The 24,730-nt window shown below is 45.9% G+C and overlaps 1 protein-coding gene across 3 annotated transcripts in view; it reads left to right on the top strand.

Annotated features, from left to right (window-relative positions):
* PCDH15 (protocadherin related 15) overlaps positions 1 to 24,730 on the top strand; it is a gene marked incomplete at both ends in the record, with an annotated part of 282,257 nt that overhangs the window by 139,274 nt on the left and 118,253 nt on the right. For all 3 annotated transcript variants that reach the window (XM_082286268.1, XM_082286266.1, XM_082286267.1), the window contains 4 exons: positions 5,132 to 5,325; positions 9,516 to 9,648; positions 15,328 to 15,407; positions 20,862 to 20,955. In XM_082286268.1, the coding sequence (XP_082142394.1) occupies positions 5,132 to 5,325; positions 9,516 to 9,648; positions 15,328 to 15,407; positions 20,862 to 20,955 (501 nt within the window). The remainder of the gene's footprint in view (positions 1 to 5,131; positions 5,326 to 9,515; positions 9,649 to 15,327; positions 15,408 to 20,861; positions 20,956 to 24,730) is intronic.

The raw sequence follows: 24,730 nt of genomic DNA, 5'->3' as shown, positions 1-24,730 counted from the left end.
TCCTGGCCTTGGACACTGCCAGGGATCCAGGGGCAGCCCCAGCTGCTCTGGGCACCCTGTGCCAGGGCCTGCCCATCCTGCCAGGGAACAATTCCTGCCCAATATCCCATCCAGCCCTGCCCTCTGGCACTGGGAAGCCATTCCCTGTGTCCTGTTCCTCCAGCCCTTGTGAACAGTCCCTCTCCATCTTTCCTGTCAGCTCCTTCAGGTCCTGGAAGGTCACAGTGAGGTCACCCTGGAGCTTTTCTTCCCCATGCTGAACAGTCCCAGTTTTGCTCTTCTTACTCACCAAAATAACCTATCTCAATTTATCCCTGTATCTTAATTTCTCACTGATTTCCTGGTGCAGTGGCACGACCCACATTCAGGGGCTCTCTTCCAAGAGCAATTAAATAACTCCCTGACTGAAATGGAGAATAAAATACGCTGGGGATCAGTGCCCTGTTCCCCACTGGAACAATTCTGTCTGACAGCACATGTGCAAGTTAATTTTTAGAGGTCCTGCCCCAGCTTGGCACAAGTTCTTGATTTAAAGCTCTTAAACCTGCATTGTGCCATAGAACAGCAGGCCAGTTTAGAGGGAATCTTAAAATCACGGAATATCTGCAGCTGGAAGGGACCCCCAAGGATCATGGATCCAACTCCTGGCCCTGCCCAGACACCCCAACAATCCCACCCTGGGCATTCCTGGGAGCGTTGTGCAAACACTCCTTGAGCAGCCTTGGGGCTGTGACCTGTTCAGTGCCCGAGCACTCCAGAACCTTTTCCTACATAAATCCTCATAAAAGTCATCTCCAAACCCCACTTCATGTTTTATTTACGTGTTTATTTGCTACTCTTTGCCTTCAGCCTGTCAGGTAATTAATTTCCATCTCCAAAGCAAACCTGATTAGCAGAGAGAGAAAACAAAACTGGGCTGTATTTGGAGTGCTCAATGTCCCTGCAGACTCAAGGAAAAATAATGGATTGAGACTTGATGAACCGTCTGATGAGGTAATGAAAAAGTATTTCAACCTACTCAGAGATCATTATGTGGGGTTGGCTCAAGTTCGGGAATATCTCCATAACAATCCTGGAATTTTTCCATCACGCTGAATCTGTTGGAGGCTGCTGGGAAGGTTGGTCATCACTTTCATCTGTCCAGGGCCAGGTGAGCACAAAGGTTGCTGTGAAAAGGTTCCAAGTCAAACATTGAAGCCCAGTTTGTCCAGTTATGAAGTGAGTCTGAGCAGGGTTTATAGCACGACCAAGATGTGTCTTTGTAAGCTTAAGGCCATCCTTCTCCTTTTCCTCCAGAAAACCCCTCCTAAATCTCCTTTTTCCTCCAACTAAACCACTCCTAAATCTCTTTTTCCTCCCAAGAAAACCACTTCTCAATCTCCTTTTTCCCCCAATTAAACCACTTCTAAATCTCCCTTTTCCTCAGAAAACCACTCCTGAATCTCCTTTTCATTCAGAAAGCCACTCCTAAATCTCCTTCTCCTCCCAAGAAAACTACTTCTAAATCTCCTCTCCCTTTTCCTCCCAAGAAAACCACTCCTAAATCTCCTTTTCCCCCAACTAAACCACTCTTAAATCTCCTTTTCCTCCCAAGAAAACTACATCTAAATCTCCTTTTCCTCCCAAGAAAACCTCTCCTAAATCTCCTTTTTCCCCCAACTAAACCACTTCTAAATCTCCCTTTTCCTCCCAGGAAACCGCTTTTTGCTGCAGCAGAATCCACACCTCTTTTGCCAGACTTTCAGGACATTAAGTGTTGATGCAATGGAGCTGATCCTGCTGGATGCAAAGTTTTTTAGGAGACTAAAAGAAAACCATGTTTTATTCTTCTCCCTGTGTATTTTAGCCTGTGTTTCTCAAATCTTGTTAACTATGGAGCTCTATCAGGCTGGGACAGCTGGAGATGGGATTCTTGGAATCAAATCTTATGGCAGCAGTTGAACATTAATTCTGTTTAATCCCAGGTTTGATTCCTGGTTTTGCCCCCAAAATGTTTTTCAAATCACTTATCTTTCCAAGCATTCCATATTTGTAGGTTTAATTAACCTGCTTAATCTCTGTGTTTGTGTAGTCAATTAATTTTCCTTTTTTCATGTCGTCACAGTAAAAACTGGCCTGGTTCCAAGTCCTGTCATTAAATCCTTAGGGCCCCTTATTTAGCATAAAGTCTTTATTTATCTTTTTTGTGTGTGTGTGTGTTACTTTTGAATTTCAGCAGACAAGGTTTTTACAGCTCTGTCACTTGGGTGGATAATTATTCTCTGCAGGGTTAATTAACACACCCAGGTATGTAGAGAAGCTATAGAATGAGTGATTAAATTGCAGTTTTCATAGGTGGGTTTCTTCAGAATTCCAAAAGAAAATACAGAATGAGGTAGGTAAAAAAAAAAAAAACAAAAAACCACACAAATATTAATTTGTTTTTTAAATTTCTAAGAGGAGATGACCTCTGTTCCATGATTTTTGGGGCATTTCAAGGATTTATCCCATGTTCATTATACAATGTGTCCCAAAATGCCATAGGAGATGAATTAAGATTTGTTTTTAAAGCTATGGTGGGCTTAGTTCTTGATTTGGAGATATTTATGACTCTCTATACGAAATCTTGTATTTCACTGAGCCTCTGTGCATAAAGGACCAAGATTATCTTGGAGAGCAATTAGAACCCTGAGTTTTTCCCTGGAAGTGTCCAAGGCCAGGTTGGATGTGCCTCTGAGCAGCCTGGTCTATGGAAGGTGTCCCTGCCCATGGAACTGGATGAGCTTTAAGGTCCCTTCCAACCCAAACCATTCCAGGGTTCTGTAATTCACCTCCTCCCCTTGGGCTGCCTTCTTGTTTTGGTGACAAGCTTTGGTTTCTGCTCTTCCATTTCTGCAGCCATCCTTGGGCAAAGGTGGTGTGACAGTTCCTGGTGGTGGTTGGCAGTAGTAGGTGGTGCTTTGGCAGCTTTGGGTGATTGTTTTGGCAGCTTTGGGTGGTGGTCTGGGTGCTGGTTTGGCAGCTTTGGGTGGTAATTTGGCAGCTTTGGCTGGTGGTTTGGCAGCTTTGGGTAGTGCTCTGGGTGCTGATTTGACAGCTTTCGGTGGTTCACTGGGAGGTTTGGGTGCTGGTTTGACAGTTTTGGGCGGTGGTTTGACAGCTTTGGGTGGTGGTTTGGCAATTTTGGGTGGGTTTTTGGCAGTTTTGGGTGGTTATTTGGCAGTTTTGGGCCGTGGTTTGGCAGCTTTGGGTGGTTTTTTGGCAGCTTTGGGCGGTGATTTGGCAGTTTTTGGTGGTTACTTGGCAGTTTTGGGCAATGGCTTGGCAGCTTTGGGTGGTTATTTGGCAGCTTTGGGTGGTTATTTGGCAGCTTTGGGCGGTGGTTTGGCAGCTTTGGGCGGTGGTTTGGCAGTTTTGGGTGGTTATTTGGCAGTTTTGGGTGGTTATTTGGCAGTTTTGGGCAATGGCTTGGCAGCTTTGGGTGGTTATTTGGCAGTTTTGGGTGGTTATTTGGCAGTTTTGGGGGTTTTTTGGCAGGTTTGGGCGGTGCTCTGAGCTGCTCAAGTTGATGTGATGCTGCTCTGGCCGATCGATGATTTTCTGTCGTAGTGGGGCAGGGCCATCAGTGAGTTCCTGTCCCTGACTCTGGGTGTCACGGGGTGACAAGAGCGGCCCAGGGCCAGAAGCTGAGGCCTCTGTTTGGGTGGCCTTGGCTCAGGGAGTGGTTGTTGATCCTGCTCTGGCCTCGCAGTCGGTGCCGAGGTTTTCCGTCGCCGCTGACATCCCACACTGCCGTCCTCCATCCCTGCTGCCCCGGGGCAGGAGTGTTTGCGTCAGAACAGCCACGGCAGAGACCTTTGACGAAGCTGCGTCTCTTCTTTTTCATCCTCACTTGAGGATCCCTGCAGGGAATCCTTCCTGAGGCTGGGATTGCTTTGGACATCCCAGGAAAGCTCTGCTGTCACCCCTGCTGGTGCCCTTTCCCATTCCCCACCTCCCACTGCTGGGAGCAGCAGAGGAGCCCATGGTGCCATCGTTCCCTGTCATTCCCACTTTCAGCTGTTGGCAGCTGGATGCACAGCCAGATGCTGTGGCCTCCTGGATGTTCCAGTGCTGCCCAGCCCACTTTGTGTCATTCCTCGTGCTGTTTGAGGGAATGTTGTCCTGCAGCATGAAAGGCCAGTTCAGGAACCTGTGTATCAGTTATCTAACTCCTAAAGGAGGAAGAGCCAACAAGGCCAGTCTGGATGGGGCTTGGAGCACCCTGGGATAGTGGAAGATGTCCATGGCCATGGCAGGGGGTGCAATGGGATGAGCTTTAAGGTCCCTTCCAACTCAAACCACTCTGGGATTCTGTTCCATGATTCACTAAAAGCAAATAAATTCCCTGGGCTCTAATTCCTGGCCGAGTGTGTGTTTGATTGTGGCATAAACCCACTGCCTTTCCCAGGGGGAAGGGAAGAACTCCCTCATTTCATTACGTTCACCATTAGAATTTGGGTCTAATACCAGGATTTAGATTTTTCTCTAAGGGATTTAAAGGCAACGTGGCACTTGGGAACGTGGGTTAGTGGTGGCCGTGGAAGTGCTGGGTTAAGAGTTGGACTTAGTGATCTTAGAGGGCTTTTCCAACCTGAATGATTCCGTGACTCCAAGTGTTGTATCCATGCTGCTATTTCCCTTCCACTTGTCTGCCATAGCAGTAGGTGCACATTAACACAAACATTGCTCTCCAGCTCTGCACAAGGAGGGCTTGGAATGCCAGGCCCGGATGTGAGACTTCCTGGCACTACCAAGGCTGTCATCTGCAAAAGTCAAAATAAATAAATACAATCCTCTCATTAGTGTTGCTGCACAAAAAGTGTCTTCTTCTCCCTTCTGCCTTTATAGGGAGTCTTAAAAATTCCAACCCACAGAGAATAAGCTCGGTCTTAATTAGGTTTCTTAATTTGTACCTTAAAACAATTGGCTTGCACTCTTTAGCAGGCAGTTTTTCCTCTGCTTCATGATGTTTTTACACCCATTGCCCTTCATTTCAGCGGTGTCTTTGCTGTGTGGTGCTCAGAAATCCCCGTGTACGTTCCAGGTGTTCGAGTGCCCCATCCCCCCTCGCAGGGCCTGTGGAAGCTGACGCTGTGGTTTTGCCTTGCAGCTGACGGCTGTGGATGCGGACGAGGGAGCCAACGGCCGGATTGTGTACGAAATCCTGGCTGGGGATCAGGGACACTTCACCATCAGTGACCGCACAGGCCTCATCACCATCGCCCCGGGAGTGGTGCTGGAGGTGGGGCGCTCCTACGCCCTCACGGTCAGAGCATCTGACAGTGCCCCTCCAGCACAGAGAAGGTAATTAATGCACCTGCTAACGAACCTCATCATTCCAGCAGATCAGCAGGAATACCTGGACCACACCCCCGTGTCTGTAAACGGCACTGGGATAAAATTCCATGACTCTGCTCTGGAAAAGTGGCACAGCAGAATTCTTGCCCTTTGTGGTCCTTGATGTTTCCCTTGCAGCACTGGGTTTTCATGATTTCATTTGCTTGCCATGGTCTGTTGTTAAAAGTTCCCAGTTGTGCTGTCTCTGTGCGTGTCCATTCGTTCATTGAGGTGAGGGGATGGAAAGAAGAAAGCAAGTGACAAGGGAGATGCTTTTTGTCCAGAAAATGCAAAAAGGAGCCGAAAGAATGGGGTTGCTGAGCTGGAGACCCTCTCCAGGTGCAGGGTGTGCAGTGTCCCCATTAAGATTCCTAAGGGCACAATTGTCTCTGTTTTACCCCAGCTGATACAGAAGAGCAGGCTGCAGATTTGGGGTTTAGGCAGGGGGTGGAACAACGTCATCTTTAGGGTCCCTTTTAACCCCAACCATTCGATGATCTCTGTGTTCGAAAAGCAGCGCAGGTATCAAGCCCTGCTGACCTGTTTCTGTGGAGTTTGTGTCCTAAATGTGGCAGTTGTGCCAAAATGTCATTTCATGAAGGTGGGGGGGTTGGCCAAAAAATACCTCTCGTGTTCTGGGCCTGCTATTGATAATGTGACAACCTCCTTGTCCAAAGAGCATGACAGGGAGGAACAGGAGGCTCCAGCATTTAAATCTCCCACAGGCGTAAAGCAAAAACCTTCAAATGGGAAATGTGAGAAGGAAAGAGAGCACAAGAGCAGGATTTCAGTAAGTGGGTTTTCCTCAGGACCTGCTGCTTCTATCGTGTCTCCAAGAAAGCAGCTCATGCTGCTGTGCACATGTTTTGTAACTACTGTCCATTCAGCTTGTTAAGTTGTTCATAAAATTGACATCTGGTAGCAGTCTCCTGGTTGAATTTCACTCTCCTTTTCCTCCTGGCAGTTTTCTTCATAAGCCCTCTCGAGCTGGTAGTAGGCTGCTGGTAGTGCTCAGGAGAAGATTGAGGACAATTATGCATTTATTTTGTGTAGTACTTCAGTGTGAAGGGCAAAAATCAGTAATTCCCCTTCAGAGAGTCTGAGATCCCCGTGGTGCGGGCCCCACACTACAGCTCTGATTGCCATCAGCTCCTTTTGTGCTGGAGAAATCTTTGTGCTGTCTAAAAACACATATTTCTGAGGATGCATGTGGGGAGCCTGTGCTTCCTCCTCTGAAAATGTCTTCATGGCAAAAACAAGGTGGCAAACTCTGCCAGGATAACTAAAGTCACCTGGAAAGTGGCTGGATTTCAGTCATCCCCTTGCTTATGCACAAAGCAAAACCCAGCCACTGAACCTGGCTCAGGAACTGTAGCTCTGCAGCCTTTCCAAACACAAATTTAAGTTGGAATTCTGTGGAGGTGTTTTTTGGTTTTTGCATGGAGTGACATTTAAAAATGTGCCCAAACTGAGATCTGGGGTTTAAGTATTATTAATTATAATTATTAATGTAAGTTATTGAGGTATCATGGAATCATTAAGGTTGGAAAAGACCTCCACGATCATCAAGTTCAACCTTGTCAACTAAACCACAGCAAGTTCCACATCCAGTTGTTTCTTGAAACCTTGAAGGGCTGGTGATTTTACCACCTCCTTGCACAGCCCATTCCTATACTGAAGCACAACAATTTCTATTTTTGGAAAAAAAAAAAAAGACGACATTTGTAAAATCAAACAATTTCAGGTCAGACCTTAAGCTTTTCACAATCCCTCAGATTCCTGGACATGGGAGCCATGTCACTTGGTGATAAGGGATCTGCTGGATCAAGTCAAGATGGGTTGGTCCACATGGATAGAAATCCGTTCATCATAGATTTTATAATTGCTCAGAAAAGCTTGGGCTGCCCCTGGATCCCTGGCAGTGTCCAAGGCCAGGTTGGATGGGACTTGGAGCAGCCTGGGACAGTGGAAGGTGTCCCTGCCCATGGCAGGGGGTGGCACTGGATGAGTTTAAGGTCCTTCCCAACCCTAACCATTCCATGATTCCATGTGGAGATAATTCAAGCAGTGATGGGGATGCAGTTGACTTTCAATCAGCTGGTGTGGCACAGAAGCTGTTTTTCCATCCTGGAGTGATTTTGGGAGCTCTCTGCAGTTCCCAGATGCTGTGCTGTGTATTCACCTGAAAACACCAACTGCAGTGCTTGGCTCATCTCCATCTCCTTCCCCTTCCCATGCCAGAGGAGAATTTGCCAGCTCCTTAATTGGGCTATAACCCACACAAAAGGCACGGGGGAAAAATGCAAAGTGTTGATAAAAAATGGATTGGAATTGCAAAAAAAAAGCCATTTAATATTAGAGTGCTTTTAGTTTTCAGACTATTTGTGCTTTACTTCTGTGATTTTGCCTTATCTATTTGAAGAAAATTTGTTTACTATTCCCAGAATCCCACAATGGTTTGTGTTGGGAAGGGACCCATCCAGTCCTGGGGCAGGGACACCTCCCACTGTCCCAGGCTGCTCCAAGCCCCAATGTCCAGCCTGGCCTTGGACACTGCCAGGGATCCAGGGGCAGCCCCAGCTGCTCTGGGCACCCTGTGCCAGGGCCTGCCCACCCTGCCAGGGAACAATTCCTTCCCAATATCCCATCCATCCCTGCCCTCTGGCACTGGGAAGCCATTCCCTGTGTCCTGGCACTGAATCCTGTCACAGTGTGTGTGGAGGTGCCCTGAGGGGCAGAGTCCCTGCAGCGCTTCCCTGGGGGTGGGATTTGTCCTTCAGTTCCTTATCCTGGAGCATGGCCAGGGGTGTGGGACAGTCCCCAGCACGTTGCTCTCAGCCCTGGTGTTGCTGCAATGCTCTGCTCAGCTCCCATCAGTGACCCAGGCCTGCAGAATCTGCTGGGAAAGGGCAGCGGGAAACATCCACAGCACAGTGGTGACTGTGCTCGGCCACCATTTTGGGCAGCTGATTAAAAATATTGATCAGTGATGTATTGTTTTCATATTAAATGAGCTCTCCCAGTTTTCACAGCAGCTCTTTCAACTACAAATGTCTGGTAATTTCAGGTAGGACCCTCTAAAAAAGCTCTGGAGTTTGCTAGCCCTGTGAGAAGCAGCTCTTTGCATTCATGATTGTCTCCCTCTTCCTGCCCCACCTCCAAAAAAATCCAGGACAAATCCCTTTGGTTTCTTTCCTGCAGCCGTAAAACCTGAGATTTATCTACTTTGTCCAAGGATTTCTGAGGGGAAAAGCTACACCTGCAGCACAGCACTTGCTCTTCTCAGGGCTTTGTCCTGGGGTGGGGATGCTGTGCTGACATCCAGGAGGGAAGGCAGATGGGATAACAGAGCAAGGAGACAAGAGGAAGATCCCTTTAAGTCAGATTTTAAATCTCCCATCTCCAGGGGGACTCCTGGCTCCCTTTCTCAAGTTGGAGCAGTAGGATATCGAGTGGGTTTACAGGATGGTCTGAGCAGGGTCTGCAGTGCCAGTATTCCAAAGAACCTTCAATATTCCCCCTGGAATGCTGTTTGCAGTCTGTTTGGGACAGGGATTCAGTGTAGATGAAGGGTTTGCCAGGGATTTGTAGGCTCCTGCACTGCCACTGCTCTGAGATGGGGATTATTGACCCACAGCATCGCAGCAGCCTCACAGAGTTGTGTGCATCTCCTCTCCCGGCATTATCCTCTCCGCCAACCTGCATCTCCTCTCCCGGCATTATCCTCTCCGCCATCCTGCTCCCTCTTTTCCAAGGAAAGGAAGCAAACTGCCTGACAGCAGGGATGCTGCAGAGGTGGCTGCTGTGCGTGGCAGGAGCAGTTCCCAGCTTGGGATTTGTGCTGCTCTCACAGAGGGCATTGGGAGCTGTTTGTTTGTGGAGTGTGCACTGATACTTCACTGCTCTATTTTTGAAAGAACACCACCTTGGGCTGCTTTGGGGGAAATTATTGAGCTTTTCTTCATGTGGCAGCCTGCTTTCCTTTTGATCCAGAAGGAAAAACATGTCCTGAAGCTTTTAGAGGAGCAGAGGGAGGCTGGTAGAGCTTGAGAACACACAGTGTGTAAAGCAGCCATTGTGGGTTGGACTTACTGCTTCTGACTGGGTTTGACTGGTTTTCACTGGGTTTGACTGGTGTTTCCCCCCTCGCACTGCAGGAGCTCCATCACCACTGTTTACATCGAGGTGCTGCCTCCCAACAACCAGAGCCCCCCGCGCTTCCCGCAGCTGATGTACAGCCTGGAGGTCAGCGAGGCCATGAGGATCGGAGCTGTCCTGTTAAACCTCCAGGTACAGAGGCTTCCCTGGCACTCCCTGAGGCTGCTGACAGCTTCTCCACCTTCCTGCCCTCTGTGTCTGTGCCGTGCACAAGGCAGTCCTTGCATCCAGGGGGAAAAGGGGCAGTTCATAGGGATTGAGAATTGTTTCGTTCTAATCAACAGCCCCTTTTATGTGGATTGTAGAGAAAAAGGCCTCACTTGGCTATTTCTATAATTTTTTTTTTTTTAAATATGGCAAAAGGTGCTACAGGCTGCAAATGGCACTGCCCAGAGAAGCTGTGGCTGTCCCTGGATCCCTGGCAGTGCCCAAGGCCAGGTTGGACATTGGGGCTTGGAGCAGCCTGGGACAGTGGAAGGTGTCCCTGCCCATGGCAGCAGGTGGAACGAGTTGATCTTCAAAGTCCCTTCCAACCCAAACCATTGTGGGAATCTGAGATCCTGTGATAATTATATTAGAAAAAAATTCCCATGAGTGGCTGAAAACTTGACAGGCCTGTGATCTCTTGTGTTAAAATCTCTCTATATATTTGCCAGCAGATCAGAGGAGCTTCAGCACCTCATTCATGGGGAATTTCAGCAAGACTTTTGGCAATTTGCCTTCCCTAGCCTGTCATTTTTGAAAAATGCCTGAAGATGTTTCTTCCCCATGGTGTGTGTAACAACAGGCTGAGAGAGAGCAGAGATCCCAGCGCTGCCAGGCCCAGCATCAGGGGCACCTTGTGATCTGGGATCAGGGGTCATGCAACAACCTCTGGCCAGCTCCAGGGGCAGGAACCTCATCCTCATGCACCGGGACCAGACCTCTGCTTGTTGTGTTAATGGTTAAAAAAATCTGTTTTCTCCTCATTTATTTACTGTTCTTTATTTACTGCCTTGTATTCTGCCCAAAAAGCAGCTGTGCAAAATAGGGAGAAAAATAGCAACGCTTTATTGAGGCTTTTTTTTTTTTTTTTTTTTTTGAGGGATCAGGAACTTACCTAATGCTGTGTTCAGCAGCAGTGAAATAAAGGAGCTCTAATTAACTCATTGAAGCAGCTGGGTGGGAAGGTTCCTGCTAAAATGGGTTCCTGCTGAAAGACTGGGATTATTCCAGCTGGTTAAGCTGCTACAGTCACCTATGCTGAGGGAGGATGGCTCATTTAGCTCAGTGCTGCCAATTAACTCCTGGCAGGGCTGTGGGGCCTGCAGGGAGGGAGGAGTGGAAGGGCCAGGCTGTTCAGGAGCCTTCTCCTCCCCAGTGGGAGATACTTGGGGTTGGAAGCCCCGAAGAGGAAGAGGAGCATGCTGAGAAACAGGAACATTTGTGTTTCCTTGACAGGTGCTGGAATCTGTGGCTGAGGGCCTGAGGGATCTTTGGAGGCAGAAAAGCTCTTGGCAGGTTTTAGTATTGAAGGATTTGACGGGATTTAAATGTGGTTGGAAAATGAAGTTCGAATGGAATAATCTGCTTTAATGTTTCACTAAACCCCAAACAGCCCATTCTGTGCTGGCCCTGCTGAGGGACCTCAGGGCTGTGTCCAGTTCTGGGCCCTCCCGGCCAGAGAGCCCTGGAGGGGCTGGAGCATGTCCAGGGCAGGGAAGGGAGCTGGGAAGGGGCTGGAGCCCCAGGAGCGGCTGAGGGAGCTGGGAAAGGGGCTGAGCATGGAGCAAAGGAGGCTCAGGGGGGACCTTGTGGCTCTGCACAAGTCCCTGACAGGAGGGGGCAGCCGGGGGGGTCGGGCTCTGCTGCCAGGGAACAGGGACAGGACAAGGGGAAACGGCCTCAGGCTGGGCCAGGGGAGGCTCAGCTTGGACAGCAGCAGGAATTTCCCCATGGAAAGGGTGCTCAGGCCTTGGCAGGGGCTGCCCAGGGAGCTTTGGAGTGCCCATGCCTGGAGGTGTCCAAGGAAGGGCTGGAGGTGGCACTCAGTGCTCTGGGCTGGGGACAAGGTGGGCATCGGGCACAGGGTGGACTCCATGGGCTGGGAGGGCTTTTCCAGCCTCAGGGATCCTGGGTTTCATGAAAAATACTTGATTGTTAAATCCCAAATATGCTTGGCTTTAGCTTTGGTGGTTAGTCCAGGACTGTATCTCTTGTAGGTCTGGTAGTCCTGAACCTGAAATGTGGAAGATGTAGAGAGACTCTTTACAAGGGCTGGAGTGCCAGGACACAGGGAATGGCTTCCCAGTGCCAGAGGGCAGGGCTGGATGGGATATTGGGCAGGAATTGTTCCCTGGCAGGGTGGGCAGGCCCTGGCACAGGGTGCCCAGAGCAGCTGGGGCTGCCCCTGGATCCCTGGCAGTGCCCAAGGCCAGGCTGGACATTGGGGCTTGGAGCAGCCTGGGACAGTGGGAGGTGTCCCTGCCATGGCAGGGATGGGCTTTGAGGGTCTCTCCCAACCCAATTCCAAGTCCAGCTCCCTCATCCTGCATTAAACCCCCATCTGTAAAAGGACTTTTTCTGTGTGCAGCATATTTCTGTTTTCATCTTCCTTTATTCCCTGCTGTATAAAATCCACCAGGACATTTTAAACATTCATAAATTGAGCATGTAAGCTTCCGAAATCCTGTGCTGCTTTTTCCGGGCAACAGAAAGTTCCCAATGAGCCAATTCTTGTGGAATTCTAGCAGTGTCTTAAGGTATTGGCTGTGTTCCATTGATAATATGGGATATTACCAAGCTTCAAATATTGAACAAGTGTTTTCATGTGGAAATTTTCTCCCTACTGTTTCTTTTTGTAAGTCTTATCAATCCAATTAGTGTTTGGGCTGGTGCAGATTAAGAAATTATGCTTCTATGGCTCTCTCTTAGCAATAATTTGGTAGTTCTGTACACAGCAGGAGGGTTGCCAAATCCCAGAGAGAGCTGGCAGAATTTTTCAGGTATTCCCAAATTATTAAATCCAAAGATCTGCAAAACATTAGGGCCAGTAACAATGCAAATGCATCTACTTTAAATTTGCCCTTTAGACTTCAGAAAAATAAAATTCACTTTCTTCTTGTCCATTAAAATTTCTTATGTTGATGATGGAGGTTTTTATTGCTTTCTTATCTGCTTATTTATTTTCTAACGCACCTGCTTGGTCTTGACTGGTGTTTTAATTAACAACATTTGAGATTAATGCAATATTAAATGATCTCCACTGCATTAATTTGTAAATAAACCTCAGAGTTTATTGCATGCCTGGGAGGCGTTTATGGCTTCATGTTCTGCCAGCCATTATTAATTAAAATATGCAAATGCTGTTGTTTTTTCTGGGAACCTGCAGAACAAATAGGGCCGTTAGCAGGGTCCAGTTATGTGCTGAACAATGAGCTAACATGGAATTATTGTATGCAATTTATGGAGTCACTCCATGCCATTGATCTGGAAAAAATCAGGAATGGGTTGCCCTTCTCCCTTGCCTTCGGTGGTTTTCTTCTGTATGTAAGAACTTCCTGTCCTTTGCTTTTAAAGAAAGCAGGAGTTTTTAAAAACGATGATTCGCTTTTCCCCCTTTTTTTTTTTATCTTTTAAGCATGTTGATTGAAGGTGGGTTTTCTGTGGGTATAAGGGGAAAATGAAATCAACTACAGCCAGCCTTTGATTTTCTGGCTTTCTGAGAGCCCCCTGGCTTGTTATGAGTGAGTGCTCAAAACGACCATTATGACCATAATGATACCCCTGAGATGACTTAATGTGAAGGGAGGGCAGGATGCCCTGCAGGGAAGGGAAAAGGAGGTCAAAGGGCTAAAGACAGGAGCAACAATGGGTTTCTGGTGATTTAGGATCAAGGCCAGTCCTCAGAGGTGCCAGCTCCTCATATTTGCTGCCTTCAGCGTTTGTAGCATTTTGTGTTCCTGGCTCAGACCCAGACTGTTCATAGCTTCAGGCCAAGGAGATCCAAATTCTACCCACACCTCCCATCACTCAGTGCCACCCATGGAATTTAGAAACAATTTTTCCAGTTTTCCCAGTTTGGCATTGATGTTGTGGATGGGAATATTGATTGGTGCTGGAGGAGCTGCACACACCTGTGCAGAGCTGAGTCAGTACTAACACTGCCCACTGCTGCCTGGCCTTCATTTTGATGATGAGTTTAATTCTTGCTTCCATTTGGAGACCGTGTTGTCGGGACTCCTTTGGGAAAATGCCCCATCAAGCAGTGGGAAAAGCCTTCACCATGGCTCAGCTGCTTTATTGCTCCACAGCTTCTGTCCCGCTCAGGAGAGCTGTTGTCCTGTTGGAAAATCAGATTAAATTGCTTCAGCATCCTTTTGTTCTAGAGAAATTTAGCTTGGTGTGATCCATCTGCACGTTGGCATCGCAGGGAAGTTACAAATCATTTGGATATTTGGGGGTTTCTGAGAATTGCGCTCCACCTGCCTGGTCTGTGATTTCCCAGCTCCTTCCTCCATGAAGGATGCACTTTGTGCTTGCCCTCCACATTTTTTGTCCTCTCAAAAAAACCCTCTGATGGCTTTGAGATGGCTCCAGCCCTTTTATACACCAGGATGGACTTCGCCAGGCTTGAATTGCAGCAGCTGATTTAAAGATGCTCTGTTTATGAACATCTTCTCTGCCTGACTCTTGCTCAGCTCTCAGCTGGAGTTTCATCCTGGTTAATTTAGTTTGGAGCTGGAACAGGGACAGTTTTACCTCTTTGACCTTCTCAACGTCATCCCTTCTGCTTTTCAAACCACTCCTCAGGTTCCTTCTGTAGCTTAAACATTTCTTTGTTATCCTTTGTGTTCTCTCCTCTTTCTATTCCAGTTTTGCCTTGCCTTTTCCTGACTTTGTCCCCATCGAGTTTTTCTTGCTTTTTCTTTGTGCTGATCCCTTCCATCTGACTTAGCCCCTATTTTATATTTGGCTCAGCCAGGTTTTCTTGCTGCATTCCCTGCTCTGCCTGCACATTTAAATGGTTTGTGCTTCTGCTCTGAATTTTGGGGAGGTGTTTGAGTTGGGTTTTTTGTTATTTTTCTTGGGTTTTTACCTTGAAAACTGCTTTGTAGATATCCAGCTCAAAGCTACACAGCCCTCGATTGCTGTCTACAGCAACAACCTGACAGGAGCAGGGTTGACCTCTTTGAGCCTCAAGTGGCCCCGGGAGAGACATCAAAAGTAGTTAATTCAACTTTTGAAGGGTTTTTTTTGCCACCTGATGGGTGAAATATCCTCATTTTGATGCTGTTAATGTCTGTTCTTAAAGGTCTTACCCTGATCTTCACGCCCCCAAAAAGCAAATTATTGTGGAGGGTGAGTGCTGCAGTTGGAGCTCAGTGGAGCATCAGGCAAAGACTGGGATTCTGGTAAACACAAAGAAGGACCTGGATAAGAAGTGGAAATGAAGAATGGCAAGAAAGGAAACCAAAAATTCAGTCTAATCAGTGTGGAGCTGCAGAACAATAGAAATGATTATAAAGCCTGAATTTCATACTCATGCTGCTGGATGTAGCTGTAATTTGATCATTAGATAATTATTAATAATTAATAGTAATTATTATCCTGTATTCAGGATACTGTCATTTCTGTGCAGCATAAGAGTTCTGGTGTGCTCCAGCTTTATCTTGAGTAGCCCATCAATAACCAGAGTTGCCTTAGAAACGGGTTGGTGTCATCCCTGTGGGAAACTTTCCTAAAACTTAATTCCCCAGTTTCTACGTGGAAGGGAGGAGAAGAAGTCTGTGCCACTGACTGAATTTTATCCTCTTTTTTCCTTCCCTAAAGGCTTTCGATAGAGAAGGCGACCCCATCAAATACCTCATTCAGAACGGAGATCCTCAGCAAGTTTTTAATCTCTCTCAAAGGTAAGCGGGAAACCCTTGGAAAACAGACTTGGAACTTGTCAGTCCAGGGAATGTGGGAGCTGAGGGAAAAGGGTTGTGCTCAGACACCTTCAGCTCCTCCTGCGAGGGGCTCTCAGCCATTGATGAGAGCTCTGGGAGCCAACTTCCACTCTGGGGTTTGTCATTGGCCACTGTTTGTTTATTTTAAACACTTCAGATAGGGGAAACTCACTGAGGTGGAAAGATCCTATTTAAAAGAGTGGTCAGGGATTAATTAAAACCCTTTTACCTGTCAGCTCCTGGCTAAGACAGGGACAGTTTTCGCTTTAATTTCCTGACTTGTTACAGTTTAGCCTGTAGTGAAAAGCCTTTTGAGCATCGTTTAAAAACTGTCTTTTCCTTAAATTGAATTCCAACATAAATAGAGTGAGAAAGCGATGGTTTGTTATGGAATTATGAACACCAGATTGGTCTGTACCTGGCTCAGCACCCTTTTCTTTATTTTATCCATTATTAGGTGTTATTTACCTGTTATTAATTATTATTTGTAATCCCAAGTATCCTTTTCCTTGCCAAAGTAAGGGAGGGTGGTGAGCTGACTTCTCACAGTAAATGATGGGACAAAAGTAACCTGGGGCTTATTAATTCCTGGTGCAAAATAAGTCTAATTTGGTGTGAGGGAGAGGTTGGGAACCTAAACACCCAAACCTCCTGAGACAGGTTTGTATGTTCTGAGTGAGCTCTGGGTGATAAATCTGCCATTCATGGAGAATCAAATCCTTCAGGAAACAATGGGAATAAAGCTTTGACAATCCCAGGAGGTGCTGGTGCTCTCATTCACTAGGATTGATAAAGACTTGGCAGGTCTATCTAGGGAAAATGTCCCCTCTATCAAGGGACAGCTTGGAGAGGGGACATTTTCCTTCACGGGGGTGGCCTGGGATTGGTGGAACACAGATTGATGTTGGGCTGCTGGTGTGATCCATGCCTTGGGACGGGACTTTTGTACGGATTCCCACCCAAGTGATGCAAGCAGCCCTCTCCTTAACAGGGAGAAACTCAGCCTGACCTCCTCTGGCACCTTTAGAACTTGGATAATCTACAAGAGCTACGTGAGACATGCTCCAAAGAGGGGTCACAGTGGTGGTAAAGCACCATTTTTGTACTTCAAACATGAATAATCCCACCTGGCTCCGTGAGAGATGCTCCAAAGGGGAGTTAAAGTGGTAGTAAAGCACCATTTGTTTATTTTAACCAAGATAATCCAGCCTAGCTCCATAAGAGATGCTCTGAAGAGGGGTTACAGTGGTAGTAAAGCATAGTTTTTTGACTTAAAGCATGAATAATCCCACCTGGCTCCATGGGAGATGCTCTGAAGAGGGGTTATAATGTTAGTAAAGCACCATTTTTTGATTTTAACCTGAATAATCCCACCTGGCTCCATGAGAGATGTTCCAAAAAGGTCACTCAGTGAGTTGCTGTTTCAATAGTCCCTACTTAGCACCCTTCCCACCACACCGTAAAATTCCTGGCAGTTCTCCACACCAGAGAGGCTTAAAAATACCTGTGGAAATCCAGGCCAGCTCCTGGCATGGAGATCCTCTGGAATCTGGGTCCATCTGTTGTCCAGCTTGGGATGCGAGCAGCGTGGCCATAACCAGAAGCCAAGCAGTTAAAGGTGGTGTGTTAATGAATTCCCAGCTGGAATTCCTGCTCCAGCCCTCCATCCCCATCCTCCAGGACCCTTGGGGGGCCTGATCCCCCCCCAGCCTTGCAGCCCTGACAAGCCTGAGCTCATTTGGGGTTCAGTGCTCTGCTCCGGCACCTTGTGCTAAAAAGAAAGAGTTCCTTGAAGTGTTTTCCCCTTCCTGTTCCTTTGGAAAAGGCTCTGTGCCAAGTTTCCTTCAGCCTTTTGCCTTTTTTTCCCCCCCGATACTGAAATATGTTGATCAATTAAAGAAGGATTAATATTAAATAAACATCTTTAATGTGAGGGGTGTAAGGCTACAGGAATTTCTCTCAATTTTGGATGCTTGGAGGCCAAGGCAGAACCCATGACCAGGATTCTCTCTCCCTCTTTGTGGATTCTCGTTTGCCTTCCTGGGGCATCGAGTTAATCCCTGGGTAATTCCTGCCTGGCAGCACGAGGACTGGATAATCCCACTGGTACATCTCCCTACTCCGTCTTTTTCCTCCTCAGTCTGAGGATTGGAGCAGGGTTTTGTTCTCCTTTCTCTGGCTCTGGAACCTGAGCACCACCTCTGGTAATTCCTTACCTCCTCACGTTCCCTGGAAAGCTGGGGTGTTAAAGGAATCGGAATCCTGGAGGAAAACACAGGGTATTGATAATTTAGGATATCTAATTTAGGCTATTTATAATTCAGGATATTTCTCATTTAGCCTGTCTTTTGAACGATGTTTATCTATTGAAACAGACAATCAAGTGCAATTTTTCCAGGGGTAAGAAGGAGATAAAAAAGGGGGTATGGTAGAAAATATTGGAGAAGTGCACATGGTTTTAGGCAGGTCAGTGTTTGATGTCAGTGTTTTATTCTCAGCTCCACTTTGATATATTTTTTTAATTAATAATTTACCACTGAAGTCTCTTATGTTTTATTTACTCTTCCTGCCCTCCCCTAAAATTTTTTTTGTTCATATTTTATTGTAGTGTCTTGAACAAATGCTGAAAAATAGATGTTTCTATATAAAAATATATCAAATAGGTTTCATTTAATTTACTAAATAGAATTAAATTATTAAATAAATTTCATTTATTAAATATATTGATTTATAGTCAAATCTTTATATATTATGATGGCTGATTGATTTGCCCTCTTGTGGGCTGTGTCTGTCTGCCAAATTAAGAATTTTTCTTAATCTAATTAAAGTCTTAATAATCAAATTTCAATTAGTAACTCAATTATGACACCAAGCAACTATAATACATTTTAATAACTGTAAATTGGCAGATATAAAATATGGATCATGTTCTTTATTTGATCTATATATGGAATTTGTCTTTGGATAATCCATTTGTCTCTGGATAATCATATAAATATCCATACACGTGTATGGATTAATGATACATAACTATTATATTTATAATAACTATAGCTATATACATCATAATATAATATATAACAATTATAGCTATATATTTTAAATAATAATATGTAGCTATATTTTTAATGTATATACATATTTATTATTTATTATTATATATTATAGATTATATATTTTATATTATTTTTATATTTATATATTATCTATTTCTATATTTGTTATATAATATTTATATAGTATGTATTATTTATTCTTATATAGTTATTATTATATGAGATGTATATGAATATTATATTATTATAATATGTGATTATATAGAGAATGTATATAAATAGACATATTTTTAATAAAAAGTGGTTATCTATATAAAAAAATATATAAATATATGTAGAAACTCTCTCAGGTCTGTCCCTTTTTGTGGTGTTGCACTTTGCCCTTTCCCTTTGGAGCATCATTTCCCCTGGAACAGGAATCCTCAGCATCTGGAATCCTGCTCTGGGAGGAGAAGGAGGAGGGGGGTTGGAGGTTCCATTCTCCTCTCTCCAGGATCCAAGGCATGTCAGCTCCAAATTCACTGGGTTAAAAACCATACACAAAATTTATTTACCACTGGTTTTTACCAACTTCCAGGGAAGTATTTTAGATCCAATGAAAATTTTCCTTTTTGGAGGAAGCTCAGCCAGGACCATGAGCCCAAGTTTTCCTTGGATAACCACAAGGCAGATTGAATGGAGCACCTTCTGAAATAACCTTTCAATCCTAGGGGAGAACTGTGCTCCCACTCCCAGTTTCCACCAACTTCTGTGGTATTTATTGGATGGAAGAGCTTCCCAGGAGTTGTTGGGATTTGTTTCTGTTGGAAAAAGTCTTGGCCTGGAACCAGTTTGCTGAGATCTTCTCTGAGACTAGGAAATTAGAGCAGGAACCCTGCAGAAATTTGTAATTTAGGGGGAAAACCCATGATTAGGTCCAGGTGTAACACATCCAAGTGGTCTGGAGAAGTCCAGCCAGGGAGACCTCCTGGTTTGGTGGGAATTTGTGCTTTGGTTTGGATTTTCTGTTTTAATGAAACCTCTGCACAAGCCCCTGTTCATGCTCTGGGTCCTGAACATCAGATGTGGGTACAGCAAATAAAATTCAGAGCTTTGTGTCTGACCCATCTGCTGGCAATGGAATAGCACATGGGAAGTCGCAGGATCTCCAGATCCCAGCTGGTGTGGATTTTGGGCTGCAAAATCTTGTGGTGTTCCACTTTTCTTAAGATATTTGGTGGAATTCCATGGGAGAAGCTGCCCAGGATCACTGTAATCCTGGATCCATAGTTCTTAAATACCCTGTGGATTTAGGGGAGATGTCATTTTGTCACAGCCTTGCTCAGGTTCCAGCAGGCAAAATCCTGGGAATGAAATGTGGAATTTTGGGACAGCTCAGGGCTCTGGTGCCAGCTCAGTTAAGCAGAGTTGAGCTTCCTTGTCAGTGAAGATTGTCCACACTGTGCCTTCCTTATCCTTCCTAGCACAAAAGTAATGACTGCGGTGGGGTCTTGTCCCTCTGGGTGACTTTCAGACATCTGCAGGAGGGAATTAGATCGGAGGAAGAAACCCAAATATTTTATTTGTCAGCAGTTACAGGAATTTGCAATGTTTTCAAACCTCGTTTTATGTGGCTTCCAATTAGCCCTTCTTTTGTTGTCCTTTTAAAATGGGTTTCAATAATCACAAGATCCCGACCCCCTGGCAGTGTACAAGGCCAGGTTGGACATTGGGGCTTGGAGCAGCCTGGGATAGTGGAAGGTGTCCCTGCCCATTGCAGGGGTGGCACTGGATGGGATTTAAGGTTCCTCCTAACCCAAACCACTCTGGGATTTGTTTTCCACCACCCTTGTGCCTACAGCAATATTTAATTATTAGGGGATACTTGCAGCACTTACTCTGAAGTTACACAATGTGTAACTTCCCCCCATAGCCTCTCCCTGAGGAGACTCATCCTGAAGTCCATGTGTGTTGTATTCCCAGAGTTTCCTGCTCAGTCCTGCTGAATATCAGGACTCCTCAGTGATTGTCATTCTTTCTTCTCATTTATTGCAGCACTAACAGTAAAAATACTACATAAATAGGTTCTGATAATTGAATAAATAGCTAAAGTGCAGCAGGAACAAATTGGGGTGCTGTGTTCAGTGCAGCTGTAGCTTTTGTAGTCTCACTAGGCTGATATTTTGATCCAGGATTATTCCTGTGTCCAAGTGGAGAGCATTAGGAATCGGCTCATGCTTTTTTCTTGGCCTTCACCCACAGAAAGCCTAAAAGCCCCTACAAGGGGGAGCCGTGGTGTGAGCGAGGTGGTGGAGTTCAGGTGCTCGTAGACCTCTCCCAGCTGCCCTGGTAACATGTCCTGCTTTTGTTTCGTTCCCAGCTCTGGCCTGCTGGCCTTGGGAAAGCCCCTGGACAGAGAGAGCACTGACCGCTACATCCTCATCGTCACGGCCTCGGACGGCAGACCCGATGGGGTGAGTGTCCTGGAGGTCTGGACAGCACAGGCCATCTCCACGTGGTCTGATTGTTGTGTGTTTTTCATGGATCTTGACCAAAAATATCTGAAATCTGGGACAGTTTTCCTTTGGTTGGTGTGGGTGAAGCCTGTGTGTCACTGCCTTTGATCATGGACAAAGGGATTTCGCTGCTTTGTGTCGTTCTTTAAGTGCCCAGATTTTGTGTATTCACAGATGTACTAGTTTGAAAGCAAACCAGCAGGAGATCCAAAGTCAGAATTACAATTTAACAAGAAAATTAAGATAAAGGCAATAGTAGACAAACACTGGCTTAACCTGACAGAGTCAGGAGATGCCGTGACACCCTGTGGGTCAGGGTGGTGGCAGCAGTCTGATTAAATGGTGGCTGCAGTCCTGTTGGAGTGAGGGATGTGGTTCTGTTGAAGTGGTGATCCTGTAGTGAAGTCTGGTCCTTCTCTGGAGGTCCAGTGGTGATTATGGAGCTCTTGTCCTCTGGGAACCCAGTAGGTCAGGGCTGAGTGTGCTGTTCCAGACCTCAGGTTATATCCAGGTGGGAATGCTTGCTCCCTCCCCCTGGGCGGAGCATCTCCCAGTGGGATGATGTAATTTTATGAGTCAGGCAGTGAGACTTGCTGGCCCATTAGCAGAAGATATTGCCCCGGAGGGAGTTATCAGGGATGAGTCATGGAAGAGATAAAGAACCCAGCCCCACCTGCTTTAACAGCTTATGAAGATGGTGATAGAATACATACCTTTGGTTGCTTCTTACACTGTAACCTAAGAAAACAGATATTCATCTTCTATTTCTTCTCTGTGCTCTGAAGTACCTGCTCCTCTTCTTCCCCTCTCCCAGATGTAGAAGCTGTAGTAGTGATTTGTACTTCAGCCAACCCTTTTCCACAACAGACTGTCCAGCTCTCCAGAAAAATCTGGAAAAGTGCCACTTCTCTTTCAAAACCAACAATTTTTTTATCAGGAGCTATCTCCAAGTCTTGCATGTTTGCACTGATCCGTGACCCCACAACCAACCCCACCAACTGCTGCTCACACTTGTGTTTAATATAACAAAATGGTGGGGTTTTTTTCAATTTTCATATTATAAAATGGTGGACTATTTAAGGATATGTGGTTTTTGATCAAGCAGGGGCAATGGAACTATTTTTCCTGAAAGTTTGCAGCTGGACTGTGCAAGGTACCCGGGAATGCAGCAGCTCTGCTGTGGAATAATAGCACGGGATGGGGAGAAATCTCTGCACATCTGACCGTGCATATAAGGGCAGATTGAAAATATCTCTAATAATTAATAAATAACCAGGATGCATTACCTGGGCTATTCTAGAAGGCTTTGGGATTGAAACAGAGACATCTCTGACATGTGGCTACAGAGTGATCATGCAAATTCTGGGATTTGGACCTGTGCTCATCGTGGTAGAACAAAATCTCGTTTTTTTTTTTTTTCTATCCCATGCTCTTTTTAGCTTCTTCACCTTACAAGCTTTGCCTTCCTGCTCAGGATTTACTCAGAATTTTCCCCCAGACCCCAAAATACTGAGGAAGTTTACAGCCTTTGTACGACTTAATGGCAACATGGAGTAATTATACCATTATAATTATTATAATTAAAATAAGTCTACACCTTTTCCATGAAAAATCTGGTTACAGTTGTTTTGGTAATTCATCTTAATACTTCTGGGTTTGTACCTCGTGAACTGCTTTCACAGCTGCGAGTTCAGTGGTTTTGATCTCAAACTTCCAGCTGGGAAATCTGAAGACGTAAATTAAAGACTTTCAGGTTGGTTCAGGCTATGTTATACTCCTGAAATACTCTCTGGGGTGTAAAAAAAAAGGGGACTGAAAAGCTCCTTCCTCTTCCTTTTATCTAGAGGGAGATTCATTCGCTTTGGCCTGGGATTAAGCGGCCAGCAGATTAGTTCCAACGTTCCAAAGGTGATAGTTGGGGTTTTGAAAGGAAATCCTGTTAATCATGGCATGCTGCTTAGCAGAAAATAGTTGTATGTGAGCTGAGATACGGTGTTTGAAGCTCTGCTCTGGGAAAACACCCCAAATAAACCGTGGAGGGCTCCTTTAGAGTTGTCCCTGGACTGGGCTGTTGAACACCTCTTGATGGTCTTGTTACGTGCTGCGACAACAAAATCCACTTTAAGAAATCCACCCCCTGCTATCTCATTATCTCCTTTCCTCCCTCAATCCCACTGGCAGGGGCTGCCCAGGGAGCTTTGGAATGCCCGTGCCTGGAGGTGTCCAAGGAAGGGTGGGAGGTGGCACTCAGTGCTCTGGGCTGAGAATCAGTCACAGCTCGGGCTTGATAATCTTGGAGATCTTTTCCAACCTCATCGATTCTGTGACTCTTATGATTCCATACCAGATTGTTTTCCCTGGAATTTTGCAGCCGCAGGTATGTGTGAATTGCTCTCAGGGTGAAACATGGGCACGCTCTGTAGCTTGAGCGTGTTCTCTCTGCCTGGTTTGGGGTTTTTGTCACTGTCCCTTACCTGCCTGTAGCTGCTTTCCGCACTCCTATTTTCTCTCAGTGGTGGGGCACCATTCTTTTTAAGATTGGCCAGCAACTCAGTTGACCAAAGCTTCTGGTGCCAGCACTGGAAAGGGTTAAGAGTTGGGCTTGCCAGGATTACAAATAAGGCTGGAAAAGCTCCTTGGCTTTCATTTTACAAACAAATGGATGAAACAAAGCAGCTCAACCAAGCCATTAAATCTCTAGGCCTTTTCCGTGCCAGGAAACAGTGGGTGTGACTGCTTTGCAAGGCTTCGTTGTGTCTTTGCACAATTCCCTTGATTTGCAGCTCTTCTGGATGTTCTCCCTGCTGGTTGACAGGCCCCTCCTCCTGGAGGAGGGGCAGGACTCACTCAAAGTTCCCGGCTGGTACCGTGCCAAACCCTTCTGAGGACACGGCTGTTCGATCCAAGCAGTCAGTGCCATTTCATGGAGGAGTTTTGCTTTTTAACTAGTTTTTCTCATGAAGCAAGTGTCTTTTTAGGAGAAAAAAAAAAGATTTCTACAATTACAAAACCATTGCTCCCCAAGCTCATTCACCTGCTGCTTGTCATCCAGCTGTGCTTTTTGTGAACAATTCCATTAGTGCCTACAGAAGACCAGTGATGTCACCGGATGCCTTGTTGCAGTTTGCCTAAAATCCTCAAATTAATTCCCCAGGCAGGTACAATGTCATTTAAATCCCATTTACATATTTTAGCTGGTAACACATCCAACCTGATCCCTTCCCATCCAACATGAAACCAGCTATTAGAGTCAAACCTACTAAAAGTCAGCTTTTGGATTTTATTTGCTGTATTTGCTTGGGGTTTTTTTTAATTTGAAAGGCATTCAAAGGAAAAAGACTTTACTGGTGTGGGCGTTTTTTGTTGTTATTGTTATGGGGTTTTTTTTCAATTAGATGTGGTGGTTTCACCCTGCTCGGATGCCACCAAAGCTGCTCTGTCACTGCCCTCCTCAGCTGGACAGGGAAGGAAAATATAAGGAAAGACTCAGGAGTTGAGATAAGGACAGAGAGAGTTCCCTCACCAAACGTTGGCATGGGCTAAATAACGTGGGGAAATTGACTGATTTTATTACCCACAAAATCAGAGCAGGATAATGGGAAGTAAAACCAATCTAAAGAACATCTTCCCACCACCCCTCCCTCCCTCCCTCCTGGGCTCTCCCTCCATCCCTCCAGTGGCACAGGGAAACGGGAATGGGGGTTCATGTTGTTTGTGCTGCTCATGTTGTTTC

This window comes from Coloeus monedula (genome assembly GCF_965178545.1).
Source record: "Coloeus monedula genome assembly, chromosome: 8".
Classification (NCBI taxonomy): domain Eukaryota; kingdom Metazoa; phylum Chordata; class Aves; order Passeriformes; family Corvidae; genus Coloeus; species Coloeus monedula.
The sequence above is the reverse complement of the archived record's forward strand: the minus strand, read 5'-3'. Positions and strand labels throughout refer to the sequence as shown.